Below are 15,740 nucleotides of genomic sequence, written 5' to 3' on the forward strand. Positions count from 1 at the left end.
CCCAGGACCCTGGGATCATGACCTGAGCCAAAGGCAGAGGTTTTAACTCACTGAGCCACCGAGGCGCCCCAAGTAAATAAAATCTTTACAAAAAAATAAAATGAAAGTAAAGCTTGAGATGTGGGAAATAACATTTGTGTAAGATGGAAAAACCGGATTTGTTTTGTTTTCTAAGGTGATTGATATGCCTGAACACAACCCTGGCAATTTGGGAGGAACGATGAGGCTGGGCATCCGAAGAACTGTTTTCAAAACTGAAAATTCAATATTAAGTAAGTTTCTCTGATCACTGGTTTTACGACAGCGGGGGTGCTCGGCGTGGCCGCGCAGTCTGAGCCTAATCCCACCCCCTTCCACCCCTCGGGCTCCCCTTCCAGTAGCCCCTGGTGTTGCCTGCGACTCTTCCTCCTACCTGCCCTCCTCCGCCACCCCATGCCCTTGCTGGTCCTCCTGCTTCCGGATCCCTCCCCCTGGTAGGGTTGGTAGACGGCTAGGAATACCCCCTCTCATCTGATCTCCACAATACCCTGCCCAGGGAGCTGCTCTGTGATGGACCGATGCTCCTGGAGATGTTCCCAGAGATGCTCCCGGAGATGACCTTTCCCCGGGGAGCCCCGGTTCACTCAGTTCTTTCCAATCCGCTCCACCGAAAACCAGCTTCCAGTTCAGTTGTTTCATGTCGGACTGGTTTTAGCCACTCATTTACGAACTTCGTGAGGAGGAGAGCAGTCATTTGAGAAGTAGATTTCTCTGTTCCCCCAGTAGCTTCGGCGTGGGGAGAGGAAAGTATGATGGGGCTTTCCATCTGATATTTGCCCATCTTCTACTCTCGATAAGGTTATTCGAATTTTTGTGAAACTTCTTCTCGTAGATGAACATATTCTATGAGAATAACTTAGAGTGAGAAAATCCCCAAAGGCCCGAGTTCAATTTAGTAAATACAGCTTGAGTGCCTACTCTTAGCCAAAGGTGCTGTGCTAAGAGCTGCAGGTCCACTCCCTGCCCGGGACAGCCGTCAGCCCTGCCGGCCTCAAAGCAGGTGCAAAGAGAAGGCTGGAATGAGACAACGGGAACCCAGGTTTCTTGGGTGTCCAGATCATCCCATGAAGTTCTGAGCGTATCTTAGAAAAATGTCTTATTCAAGAAGGATAAGACCAGGAATGTGAGTTTCTCCTTTATGGATAAGAAACTGCTTCCATGGACTATACAGCTTCTGCAGAAGAATGATATTTAAGAAGGAAAAGTTTCAAGGTACACACATTTCCCTACTTTCTCTGGATAAGAAACCACTGTTCTCGAAGTGGCTTTTTTTCTTTAAGAATGTGCGAATTTTTTCTCTCCTTAGATATTAGCAGTGATTCCTCCTCAGCTTTCCGATGTTTTCAAACCCTTCGAAACTTGGTTCAAATAATTGCCTAAGAGACAAAAAGTGGTTAGTGAAAAATGTAATGTTTTAAAATTGTATCTTCTATAAAGGATTCAGTGCTCATCATACTCAGCTTTTAAAAAAGACCATGTGTTCAAAATATTGAAAAATTTGATGTGTCTCGATAGAAATAAGACCGAGTTAGGGTTTATTTTTCTGTATTGTAGACACAAAAGTAATGTCAATGATTTTTATGATTCTTAAACACACGAAGAGCTTGTTGCTTAATTAATATCTTTGGTCTGCTTTTTTAATTTTTTTTAAGATTTTATTTTTTTATTTGATACAGAGAGACAGCGAGAGAGGGAACACAAGCAGGGGGAGTGGGAGAGGGAGTGCCTAAAGCCTGAAGATATTGGTAGACACAATGGCTGGATTACTAAAGTCATTCTGATTTTTATATTCATCAAGTTCCTCTTTTTTTCTTAGTCACCTATTAGTTCCTTAAGGTTCAGGAAAACTGGGAATTTGTTTTTTTCTTTTTTTTCAAGCATTTCACTGAGGCATCATTGACATACAGACAGCTATACATATTTCACATATGCAATGAGATGAGATGAATTTGAGTTTTCTAAAGTGGAGATTACAGGTATAAATCGATTTGGACCAAAGTACTAATCATCATTTGCTCAGGTTGTAAGAAACATGTCACCAGAGGCTCACTTCTGTCCTCCTTCTGCATGCGTGGGCTGTCCTTGCCTACAAAGGCTTTTTGTTATTAAAGGACTAAGGACAGTGTGTGGGGAACTGTCAAAGCTGGTTCACAGGTCTTCACAAATAAGATATTTTTTCTGTAACACTTCACCATAGTGTTAATTACACCTTCATGATGTCTTCAAAACTTTATGTTGCTTGATTTTTATGTAACCTTTTGTTGTAGAATAATGTTTTATGAACCTAGTCTTTGTGTCTATTACTTGGGCATATAATATTTCATTGAATTAAGGAACCATAATCCACTGACTCTTTTCTTATTGCTAAACATTGCAGGTTGTTTCCAACATTTTGTTAGAAAAATGCTGATGCAAACGTCTTGACATGGTGTTTATGTTCTTTTAATTGTTTCCTTAGGATAGATTTCCAGGAGTCGGACTATTAGGTCAAAGGGTATGAGCACTTTTATGACTGATAATTCTGCTGGATTGTTTGAAGGAAGAGGTGAACCAGTTCATAGTGATGTTAACTGTACTGTACTGTTCTTGCTTTCTCTAGTCTTTTTGCAAGTGTTGTTTTTTTTTTTTAAGATTTTATTTATTTATTTGACAGACAGAGATCACAAGTAGACAGAGAGAGGAGAAAGCAGGCTCCCTGCTGAGCAGAGAGCCCGATGTGGGACTCCATCCCAGGACCCTTGGGATCATGACCTGAGCCGAAGGCAGAGGCTTTAACCCACTGAGCCACCCAGGCGCCCCTCCGAGTGTTTTTATTATTTTTCTTTTTGCTCTCCTAGCAAGAACAAAAAGGGCCCTTTATTAGTGTACCCTATTTTGCATTTCTTTTCATTACTACAAAGTAGAAAGTCCTCCCACCCCAAAATGTTGATTTACTTGTATATATACTGCCCATGTTCTAGTAACACTTAATTGTAGGAAGGGAGAGATCTACCAGCCCAAAGTCTATAACCTAAATGGCCTCAGCCAGGGGTTGATAAACTTTTTCTGTAAAAGCCCAGATAGTACATATTTTCAGCTTTGGGGGCCACATGGTCTTTGATGCAACAGCTCTACTCTGTCATTGTAGTGTAAAAGCAGCCGCAGGCAAATACATAAATGAATGAGCGTAGCTATGTTCCAATTTATGTCCCTTTATTTACGGGCACTGAAATGTGAATTTCATGTAATTTTCATGCATCATGAGATATTATTCTTCTATTGATTTTTTTTTTTCAACCATTTGAAAATGTAAAAATCATTCTAAGTTCGAGGGCTGACCAAAAAAGTCAGGGGAATCCTATTTTGCTTCAGAATTACCATGACTTGCCAAACCCTGGTCTACACAAAAACAGGCAGCGAAGCTGTTGCCCTCCTGGGGAGCGTTCCAGGACATCTCCCAGCTTGTCTACTTGCCTGCCTACAAACCCTATTTAGTGACAGAATAAGGTCATGAGGGCTTTTGGAAGCCATTTGACCCAATCAGTATTTTTCAGCAAGGAAATGGAGGGCAGAGAGGGGAAGTGGCTCACCGTCAGTGGGTGGTCAGAACAGGCCCAGACCACTCGTCTTGCATGGTTTCTAGTCTTCTGTGCCAACAGATGGCCCTAGCTCCACAACCCACCATTATAATCACTCTCCAATATGCAATACTTAAAACACACATTTTACTATTGTTAAACTCCGTTTTTTCAGATATGTATCTTTCACTGCATGTAAATTACACCTCAATTTTCCAAAACAGCATTTTATCTGGATACATAGATGGCAGGACTTGTCTTGTAGGGAGACCATAACTTGGTTGATTAACTCATTACATGACTCCTGAAAAGCAGAAGGAGAAATGGTGCAGAGCAGGTTAAGTATTAAACCAGGCGCTTTGAAGAGGGAGAAATCGAGAAAGAGGTGAGAAAGGAGCCGGGGAAAGTACCAGGGAACTTCGTTATGAGAGGATTCTGAGGCTCCAAAAATATTTATCGGTTTGCCTGTGGCTCTCAACCGAGTGTGAGAGTTGAGAACATGGTAAAATACAAAGCAATTCACACAGGGTTCAGAGCTCACTAAGGGGATGGCTGACAACTTGTTTGATGGTTATTGTTTCCAAAATATTGCAGTCCCCGGGCTTAATTTTTTTGGTCAGGTCCCAGACATGTTGCTGAGAAAAGGAAGCATGTCTTTGTCTGTGCTGAGTGTGGTTTTCAAACCTAACTGCCACCTACCAGAAAGAATATGCAGGTAGCATGTTTTAATGCTGCTCAGTGTGGTGTGCCTATGCACTGGATGGATTGCTAGAGTCAGCTCAATTTAAAGCAAATCCCATATTTGACTCTAAACCAGTACCCAAATGGTTAGGGAGCCCTTGCCTTTAGAAACAGGAGTGCTGTAGGGGTGGAAAGGCACAGAGCAGGCCTGAGTACTTGGGGTAGAGATGGGGGGTGCGGGGGGGTGGGGGTGGGCAGAGGAAGGAAAGGGCCACCCGATGAACACAGCTCTGTGCCGAGGAACCGTTAAAAGTGAGTGGGTGCCATTTTGCCCTTTGGGGGTGTCCAGTCCTGTGGAGAACGTGGCATAACATTATGGAAGGAATTAGAAGCTCTCTTTGGGGCAGTGTATCCACCCAGAGACCAGGCCCTGGTGACTTCCCATCAGAGTTCTGGAAAGATGACCCTCCTCCTCAGGGCAGATGACAAGGGGACAGTGCAGCTTGACACAGGCAGACGTCAGCTGGCAGTGGAGGCTGTGGACAGCTGCTCGGGGTGATCAGCTAGATGGAATGCTTTAGGAAAAGACTTAATTCCTTTTGGGGATCTTCCTGGCATTTCCTCATAATAAGGAGGAGGACTTGGCTAAAACATTTGATTCTGTTTTATTGTGAAAGAAAAAGGGTTTTGTTCTGAGAGAACAGGCAACAGGCCAAGGAGGGATGTATGGGGTGAGTCCCAGTGTTAAGGATCTGGGTTAAATTCATGGCATTGGAAATGCAGAGGGGACAATCTCGAATTTGAAGGAAAAGAGGATAAGGTAGAATAAATTTTCACTGGCTAGAAAAATTGCTTTTGCTTTCTTATCTCTTATCAAGGCATTGATAGAGAAAAACAGCTTCTAGTTCCTGGTGTGATTAGATTGCTAGGAACTTTAAGAAAATAATCGTGCCATACAAAGAGCCTTGGCTGGGTTAATGAGGTGATTTACAAAACAGTTTAAAAGAGGTCACCAGGGATTTAGGGACGCTGGAAGTCGCTGCCACGGTAATTTGTCGTGGTGAGACCGATGGGAAGGGAGTGCGGTGCTGCTCTGCGCCAGCTGGCGTTCTCCTGCCTCCCTCTGATGGTCCACACTGCAGGCGAGCTCTCTCCCCTGCCCCTTCTTGCCTTTGGCCGGGGGAACCATTCTCTAAGGTGTATTTGCGGATATGGGGGCTTCCAGGTCTGGGACGTAACATAGCCCCTTTAATCCTGACAAGAGGAGGCATTTACATGTCCCTTACTGGACCTGTTCTGCTCCGAGCACCTCGCCCACGGGAACTAGTGGGGTGGTTAAAGCCCAGCCACGCTGCCCCCGTGGAGGCCCCTCTGGGCCCAGCTCTCTGTCCCTGGCTGTGTAGCTACTTACGGCGCTGCAGTTTCCACCTCTGGGGAGCGGACGCCAGAATGCCTCCTGCCTCATGGGGTTCTGGTGAGGGTTAAATCAGTTATACATGTGAGTCCTTCAGTGCCCGGCACAGTAGAAGCGCTATTCAAGTGCGGCTGTTAGGGTCATTAAGATGAAGGGCATATTGTCAATACAGTGAGACCTGTGAGTCTCTCGAAGCTCTGGGTATGATGGAGTATTAAAATACCTTATGATCGGGGCACCTGGGGGGCTCATCAGTTGGGCGTCTGCCTTCAGCGCAGGTCATGATCACAGGATCCTGGGATCTAGCCAGCGGGCTCCCTGCTCAGCGGGGAGCCTGCTTCTCCCTCTCCCTCTGCAGCTCCCCCTGCTTGTGTTTTCTCTGTTACACACTCTCTCTCTCCAATAAATCCATTTAAAAAATCTTAAAAGAAATAGAAAATACAATACCATAGGATCCAGTAATTCCACTACTGCGAATTTACCCAAAGAAAATTAAAAACACTAATTTAAAAAAATGCACACACCCTATGTTTATGGCAGCATTATTTACAATAGCCAAGATATGGAAGCAGCCCAAGTATTCTTGAATAGATAAATGCTTAAAGAAGCTGCGGTGTATACACACACACACACACACACACACACACACACAGCAGAGTATCGCTCAGCCATATAGGATGAGATCTTGCCATTTGCAACGACATGGATGGACCTGGAGGGTATTCTGCTAAGTGGTGATAGTCAGACTGAGAAAGACAAATACCATATGATTTCACTCATAATGTGGAATCTAAAAAACAAATGAATAAATAAATGGCAAGCAGAATTCTATCTATAAAGACAGAGAACAAATTGATGGTTGCCAGAGGGGCGGGGGGTGGGAGGGGTGAGCAAAATGGGTGAAGGGAAGTGGGAGATACGGGCTTCCGGTTATGGAATAAATAAGTCAGGGGCATACAAGGTAGAGGGAATATTGTCAGTGGCATTGTAACGATGTTGCGTGGTGACAGACAGGAGCTTTAGCTGTTGTGAGCACAGCATAACACACAGAGGTATTGAATCACTATGTTGTACACCTGAAATGAATGCGATATTGTATGTCAGCTACACTTTAAAAAAAAAAAAAAGAATAGGGTCCTCCAGACATGGAGAGGGGAGAAGGGGTGAGCCTGAGGAGAAGGGGAGCGGGCATTCCCCTTGCCTTACATGTTCTCTCCGGTCCCTCTGTTCTGGTCTCCTTGCTCCCTACCTGCTAATATGACTAGCAGAAGCAGACCAAAAAAATCTAAGAAAAGAGGTATTAAAGATGGGATAAGAATACTAAGTCGGGGTGGGGGAAAGACATGCAAGCAATGAAAGTAATATAATGCTGTAATGTGGAGTTAAAGGCAACACATTTCAAAAATCGAAAATGAGCATTTTTATACTAGCAAACTGAGATAAAAGCAGATCATGAAAAATAAAATTAGAGAAAGAGGAGGAATTTAGATGCTTAAAAGGAATGAGATGTTTTATAAAAACTGAAGAAACGGTATACCAAGATCCAAAAGTAATAAATAAAAGAGGAAAAAAATGGTGGCCGGCCCGACTGCACACTTTCTAAGCATCAGTAATGAGGAAGTTCTATGCATCGTTTCACTTATTCCTTTCAACACCGACCTGGGTGGATTTCGCACAAGAGAGAAAGGCATCTTAGGCAGCTTAAGTCATTTGTTAAAGTGTCACTCAGCTGATTTCTGAGCCCAACCTCTTGGCCATGTCACTATATCAAATAGCAGACCTTAATTAAAGAGGGGATAAAAAGACCCAAACAGCTCACAGAGCTGAAAGCTAGCTTGCGCTGAGAGCCCCAAGACAGGGCTCCACAGGTCTCAGGAGGAGTGTTTTGTGGGAGAAGAGCAGGGAGTGCAGAAAGCGAAGACCCCACCTCTGGCTTCTGAAAGACAATCTGAAACCACATGCTTGGCTTGAGAAGGGACACACGCCCTGAATGGACATTGGACTGAACAGCTCGGCCGGTAGGACTGGGCTGGGAATGTAAATGAGTCAAACAGCCAGGTGTAAGAAGTGCCACAGCTTAACTCCACAATCAGTGGCAGCTACATCAGGCCTTAGAGTTAGAGAGGCGGTAGGGAGTGATGGGGACTGGGGCAAACTGACAAGCAGTTGACCCGTCAACTGCTAAAACTGATAGTTGCATGAAGAACTATGGCTTCACTGTTGCCAGTCTTCGAACTTTCCAAGAGAATCTGGAAGTCTGGAGTTTTATGACAAATCTGGTTTCTAAATGTTGGCAACTTAATTCAGAATTTTAAAACACTGTGTGTTTGCCAACACCATGCAAACCAAATACACCAAACATCTGTACCCTGGGCAGCGTCTTGGGATCTCTGAACTAGACACACTCCAGCAGACCCTTGCACATAAACAGAGAACTCTATCCCCTCTAGTGCTTAATTAGTTCAGGGCATGGTTCTGGGCAGTCTTTAAAGGGAGTTTAATGAAGACATTGGTGCAGCAATTAAAAGATGTTTGGGCAACGGTAAGGCAGTTCTGCCTAGAGGGAAGAGGTCACGAAGCCCATCAGGGAGTGATGTTACCTTTTGGACATGCCATGGGTGATTTCTTCTAGCTCCCGTGGAAATAGGAAATGTGGGGCCCAGGTGAAAGATAAGAATCAGAAGGTACAGATTGGGGGCGCCTGGGTGGCTCAGTGGGTTAAGCCTCTGCCTTCGGCTCAGGTCATGATCTCAGGGTCCTGGGATGGAGTCCCACATCGGGCTCTCTGCTCAGCAGGGAGCCTGCTTCTCTCTCTCTCTCTCTGCCTGCCTCTCTGCCTACTTGTGATCTCTGTCTGTCAAGTAAATAAATAAAATCTTAAAAAAAAAAAAAAGAAGGTACAGAATAGGGGTCTAGAGCATGGAGGGGTGGCTTTCAGCAGTGAATGTGGGGGAAGAAGGGAGGGTATGGTTCTGGGCAGGTGTCCCTACTTGAGGATGAAGAGCTAGTAAATGGGGCGAGGGGAGTACACAGAGGAGCAGAGGTCGCAGATGGGGAAAGGGGGAGTTACTCAGGTCCCAACTGAAGACACATTTGCTATTATTTTGAGAGCTGTTCAGTAAAACAACAGGAACAAAAACCAAGTTGCAAAGGATGGGGATAGGATGTTTAGATAAAGGGTAAGTTAGGGGAAGAGGGGGTGGTGGGGGCAAGAATGGGGCCGCATAGCCTTTACTTTTTCACATTTTAATTGTGGTAAATACACATAACATCAAATTTACCGTCTTAACCATTTAAAAAAAAATATTTTATTTGTTTATTTGACAGACAGAGATCACAAGTAGGCAGAGAGAGAGAAGCAGGCTCCCCGCTGAGCAGAGAGCCTAATGCGGGACTCCATCCCAGGACCCCGGGATCATGACCTGAGGCGAAGGCAGAGGCTTTAACCCACTGAGCCACCCAGGCTCCCCAACCATTTTTTAAAAAGAATTTATTTGTCAGAGAGAGAGAGCACAAGTGGAGGGAGGGGCAGAAGGAGAGGGAGAAGCAGGCTCCCCGCTGAGCAAGGAGCCCGAGGTAGGACTCGATCCCAGGACCCTGGGATCATGACCTGGGTTGAAGGCAGACACTTAACCCACTGAGCCACCCTGGTGTCCCCCAACTTAACCATTTTAAAGTATATAGTTCAAAAATACACACACACACACACACACACACACACACACAGAGTGTGCATGTGCACACAAGCAGGGAGGGGAACAGAGGGAGAGGGGGAAGCAGTCCCCCACTGAGCAGGGAGCCCGATGCTGTGGGGCTGCATCCCAGGACCCCTGGATCACGACCTGACCAGAGCCCAAGGCAGACACTTAACCGACTGAGCCACCCAGGCACTCGCGCCCCCCTCCAACTTGCTTCTTAAGGCAACATGAAGCTTATGTGCAGTTAATCTCTGTTGCATTTGATTTTGTCTCCAGAAAGACTAGGATAGAAAAGAAGTCTGTGTTGTTTTGTTGAGGATTTCCCCCTGTACCCAAGATCATCGCATGGCACGAGTGCTTGATCAATTCATCCGGAGAACTGCTCCTCACAATGTGGTGTATCTAGCCCTCAGTCTTTTCACTCCACACCTAGATACACTCCGCAGTCAGCCACAGCTAGCGGCAGCTTGCCTTGTCACTGATTGTCATTGATTGTCCTCCTACAGCGCTTTCAGCCCGAGTGGGGATCAGCAGTGCCTAATCCGGAATGCACAGGGAGTCGCTCGTGGTGCTTTGTAAAAACCCACATGCCCAGGCCCTCTCCTGAGAGTAACCAAATCAGAATCCCTGGGGCCAGGGCCCCGGAATGAGCATTCTTGGTTTTATTTTGTTTTTAAGGTGTTTTCTTTTCTTTTCTTTTTTTTTTTTTTTTAAGATTTCTGTCATTTTATTTGACAGAGAGAGAGATCACAAGTAGGCAGAGAGGCAGGCAGAGAGAGAAAGAGGAAGCAGGCTGGCTCCCTGCTGAGCAGAGAACCCAATGTGGGACTTGATCCCAGGACCTTGAGATCATGACCTGAGCCGAAGGCAGAGGCTTTAGCTCGCTGAGCCACGCAGGCGCCACTTAAGGTGTTTTCAAATAGAATTGGACTGGTAACATTCTGAGCTATTCTCAACATATAGTTATAAAGGAAATTTCAATTTTTTTCCCCTGGATATGGCAGTGGATTAGTTTTGTGAATTTGTTCTTGACAGATTTGTAGGTGATCAGGTAAGAATTTGAGTCCATGAAACAGTATTTCCAAAGTTCTGAAAACATGTTTCATTATATGCCATATATATATATGCCATATATATATATATATATACACACATACACACATAGAAACGATCCATCCATTAAACAAATATTTATTTATTTATTTAGATTTTATTTATTTCTTTAACAGAAAGAGAGAGAACACAAGCAGAGGGAGTGGCAGGCAGAGGGAGAGGGCGAAGCAGACTCCCCACTGAGCAGGGAGCCCAACTCGGGGCTCCATCCCAGGACCCTGGGATCATGACCTAAGCCGAAGGCAGACGCTTAACCGACTGAGCCACCCAGGTGCCCCTAAACAAATACTCATTAAGTACCTGCTTATGTGCTAGACACCAATTGAAGGGACACGTCCTTATCTTGTCTATTATCTTGTAGAGCTTATGTTCTGTCTTCTTTCTACTTGGATTTCATAGTCTAGAGTCTAATTAACAGTTACATGGTTTACTTACTGTTCCAACTGTTTTTTTTTTTTTTTTAAGATTTTATTTACTTGACAGCACAAGTAGGCTGAGAGGCAGGCGAGGGGGTGGGGAGCAGGCTCCCCGCTGATCAGAGAGCCCGATGTGGGGCTCAATCCCAGGACACTGGGATTGTGACCTGAGCCAAAGGCAGAGGCTTAACCCACTGAGCCACCCAGGTGCCCCCCCAAGTGTTTTATTTAATCCTCACAACAACCCTATGGAATAAGACTATCAATCATCCCCATTTTACAGTTGAAAAGGCTGAGGCAGAGGGCTGAAATAATTTGCCCCAGCCGCACATCCATTCAATGCTGTAGTGCAATTTAGAGCCAGATGGCCTGGTTCCAGAGTCACTACACCAGCCCTGTTGTCCTGTGACCCTTGAGGTATCTTAGCAAACACAAAATTTGCCTTAAGCCGGCAGTATGTGCACGGCATCCAGTTTCAAAAGGTCGTGTAATATCCTGCTAGTCCTGATGACTTGAAGTTAGAATTCCTTATATCTTAATTTGGAGATGTTTGCCATTTTCCTCACCATCTGTTAACATTGGCAGGCTCTATTATTGGACATCTAAGTCATCTGTTGTAATGCAGTAAGCAGAGAAGAAATTTGGGACCATAGGAAGAAAAGATCAGTCACAAAGTCAGAGGTCATAAGGGAATTAAGAACCTCTCCAAGTTAGGTCCAGAGCTTTCAAATGATTTTTCTCATAACTTCACAATGGTATATATGCTTCTGTTTTGTCCAATTGGACATTATTTTGCTGTTTCCATTTTTCCTTTCATTTTTATGAACCAATAGTTTGAGTACAAAGGCTCTGCCTTGAATGAGTGCCCTCTCAGCGGCGCTTTGGAGCTCTCACAGAGTAACTCCCTATCCCCACTATTGCCAATTTTTCTAAAGCACCTGTGGCAAATACTCACTATGATTAACATTGTCCCCAGGGAGCTGTGTCTACATGGACAAAATTGCAAACTAGAGGTTCGGTTGTGATAAATGATCGTATCAAGTCATAGCAGAATGCAGCCGATGTGCACTTTCTTTATCCAAGTCAAAAGCGCAGAGGAGACACAAACCTCCTGCTCCACAGCCTTATGGCGTGTCTCGGAGGGTCTGACAGTCCCCCGCCTGTGGAACTGAGCACTGCTCTGGATTCTGCTGGAGGAGGACAATGTGTCCCGGCGCAGCTGGCAGGGCTTTTCATTTAATCCTCCAGTCCTCGATTTCTGGGGCTCAGTTTGCTTCGTTGTTCACTGTTAAATAACGGAGTGGCATGGGTCTTCGTGGTGAACTTGCTGTCTTCATTTCTGTTTTCTGGGGTGAATTCTTAGAGGCCGAAGTTTTAGAGCCAGAGGACAGGCCCATGTTTAAGGCGGGGTGTAAACCAATTTGGCTGGTACGCAGAAGCAGCTGGTGTGGTGGAAAAAGCACGGACCAGGTGTCGGGGGGTCTGGGCTCAAGATTGTGCTGCCAGCGGGGTTGGGGCTTTGGGCAAGTCCTTCGGTTTCATTTCCATTCCTTTGGTTTCAGTTTCTTCTTTTGGAAAATGAGCCCGGTTATGAGTCTGCCCAGAAGTGATGGTGCTCAGACGTTCCTCCACCTCCCTGTCCTTAACTGTAGGCAGGTGTGGCAAAGGAGGGCCTGTCTGTTGGAATCCATGGTGACTTGTGTAACAGAGGGCTTCCACTTCCCTTAATGCCGTGCGGATGGCATACTTGGGAATTGCTTCAGAGTTTCAAAGAAGCTCTTCCTGTTCTGTGCTGTAGGAGAAGAAAATCTAGATGACTATCTGGACCGGTCCAGGTAATTTGTAGGTCAAAGAGACGTCCTTCACACATACGCTCTGGGTGGCGTTCCAAAGCTGATTACTTGGATGTTAATTTCACTCTTGTATCTTTACAGGGAAACTTTATGGTGATGTTCCTTTTATAGAAGAAAGACACAGACATCGGTATGAGGTATGGCCTACATGCTGAATTACTGTGGAATGTAGATGGTTAGTTTGAGGAACTGCGATGATTACTGGTGGACATCTGGAAAAGGTGTCTCGCTCGGTAGTATCCATTGGGCGCAGGGGAGTCATGCCAGATTTAGCAGAGGGGCTCCATCCCAGGACCCTGGGATCATGACCTGAGCCAAACGCAGATGCTTAAAAAGACTGAGCCACCCAGGCACCCCTATTATCTGTCTTTTGATTATAGCCAGCCTAGTGGGTATGAGGTGGTATCTCTTTTTGGTTTTGATTTGCATTTCCCTGATGATAAATGATGTTGAACACCTTTTCATTTCATATTTCCAATATAAGGAAATTTATTATAAAAAATTTAAAAGTACAAAAATTTCATATTTCCAATATAAGGAAATTTGTTATATCAGGTGATAGGTAGTTCAGAGGCTGGATAGGCTGCAGGCATGGTATGTTCAGGGCTTCTACTATTTCTGGGATTCTATTGGCCTTACCTTTTTCTGTGTGTTTGCCTTGCCCTTGGGCTGATCTCCCTCCTAGTTGCAAGATGGTTACCAGCAGCAGCAGACACAACATGCATCTTTAGACATGGAAGTTTTTCTTCAGTCTCATTGGATCAGTACACATTACCTGCCAACCTATGAACTAGTAACCATCGCAAGGGTAAAGCTAAACCAGGGTTAGCCCGGTTTCTTGCAGGGTTAAACCTGGGTTCTTGCATCATTCATCAGCTAACAGGGGTAGGTTTATGATGTTTGACTTGGACTAATCAGGGCCAACATCTAGAATGGGGAAGATGGAGCCCCATGGGTCTTGCAGGAGTGGTATAAATGCTGGAAAAAGTCCAGGGTTCTGTTTGGAGGGAGGACCAATGAGAATTGATGTTGGGTAGGCTACCAATATTGTCACTACACTTAGGGAACAATTTGCCGAGTACAGGCCATTTTTGTTCTTTTTTCCATTGGGAACTGGCCCAGCTGGTGGGACCAGAAACTATTGAGCTGCATTGCCTAGGTGGTAGGCAGAAGGTATAAGAACTAGTGTGCATACAATGGTGTGGCCATCCATTCCTTCTTTCTTACTTTGTATCTGATATGCACTGGAGATGGAAGGAAGAAAGACACACACAGTTCCTTTCCTGTTACGGAGCTTATATTCTAATGGACAGGACAGAAAATAAGATAACAGGGGCGCCTGGGTGGCTCAGTGGGTTAAAGCCTCTGCCTTCCGCTCAGGTCATGATCCCAGGGTCCTGGGATGGAGCCCCGCATCGGGCTCTCTGCTCAGCAGGGAGCCTTCTTTCCTCCTCTCTCTCTCTGCCTGACTTTCTGCCTACTTGTGATCTCTGTCTGTCAAATAAATAAATAAAAGCTTTAAAAAAAATACTATAAAAAATAAGATAACAGATAAAATAAGTACAGATGAAACCATATATCAGACAAGGTACTTCTATCTAGAATATATAAAGAATTCTTATAACTGAATATTAAATGATGTGAAAGATTCTGGAGAGACAGCTCTCTGGCCATTTGTGTATCAAAAAAGATACACAAATGGCCAATAAGCAAATGAAAAGGTGTTCAACATCATTTATCATCAGGGAAATGCAAATCAAAACCACAAAGAGATACCACCTCATACCCACTAGGCTGGCTATAATCAAAAGACAGATAATATGGGCGGCTGGGTGGCTCATTTGTTAAGCATCTGCCTTTGGCTCAGATCATGATCCCGGAGTTCTGGAATCAAGCCCTGCATGGGGCTTCCTGCTCTGTGGGGAGTCTGCTTCTCCCTCTCCTTCTGCCGGCTGCTCCCCCTGCTTGTACTCTATCTCTCCATTAAATAAATAAAATCTTTAAAAAAACAAAAAAGATAATAACAAGTGTTGGTGAGGATACATTGTTGGTAGGAATGTAAAATGGTGCGGCCACTTTGGAAAACCATCTGGTAGCGCCTCAAAAAGTTAAACGCAGAGTTATCATATGACGCAGTAGTTCCATCCTTAGATGTATAACCCAAGACAAATGAAAATGTGCATGCACACAACAACTTGTATACAAATGGTCAAAGCAGTATTATCCATAATCGTTAAACAAAAAGTGGACACACCCCAAATGTCCATCACGTGATGAATAGGTAAATGAAATGTGATCTATCCATAGAATTATTTGATAATAAAAGGAAATGAAATATTGATACGTGCTACTGGAGACACGAATCTAAAACACATGATGCTTAGTGAAAGAAGCCAGTTGCGAAAGACTCCATACTGTAGGGTTCCATTAACACGAAATGCCCAGAACAGACAAATTGAAAGAGACAGAATATAGATTAGTGGTTGCCTAGGACTGGTGGGGAGGTGATGAGGGGATTAAAAGATGATGGTTAGAGGGGATAGGGCCTATTCTTGGATTCATCATGGCAATGGCTGAAATCCTCTGTGAATATGCTAAAAACCATTGCATTGTATACTGTTAGTGGGTGAAATGTATGGCATCTGAATTATATCTCAATTAAAGCTGTTTTTTTAAAAAAAGGAAAAATGACAAATTATGAGAACTAGCCTAATGTCGAAAAAGAAAATAAAAACATGGGGTTGAGATTGAGAAAGACAGGTTGATTCAGATGATCTGTGCTTTCTTTGAAAAAGAGGCTGAAAAGTTTGGGAAAGGACCAGGAATGTGATGAATGAGGGAAGAGGTTGAGTACCAGCCCATCGAGTTGTCATCTATAACCAGTATTCTAGCTGAAAAATTGCTTCAAGCTTCTCTTTAAAGGTTTTATGTAAATATATGTGAAGAAAGCTTTGGGGCTAGTCACAAGG

General features: G+C 44.4%; 1 protein-coding gene across 2 annotated transcripts in view; it reads left to right on the plus strand.

Annotated features, from left to right (window-relative positions):
* CTPS2 (CTP synthase 2) overlaps positions 1–15,740 on the plus strand; it is a 99,627-nt gene that overhangs the window by 65,039 nt on the left and 18,848 nt on the right. For both annotated transcript variants that reach the window (XM_082718395.1, XM_082718396.1), the window contains exons 14-15: positions 176–272; positions 12,853–12,908. In XM_082718395.1, the coding sequence (XP_082574521.1) occupies positions 176–272; positions 12,853–12,908 (153 nt within the window). The remainder of the gene's footprint in view (positions 1–175; positions 273–12,852; positions 12,909–15,740) is intronic.

Source organism: Mustela nivalis, assembly GCF_964662115.1.
Source record: "Mustela nivalis genome assembly, chromosome: X".
Classification (NCBI taxonomy): Eukaryota; Metazoa; Chordata; class Mammalia; order Carnivora; family Mustelidae; genus Mustela; species Mustela nivalis.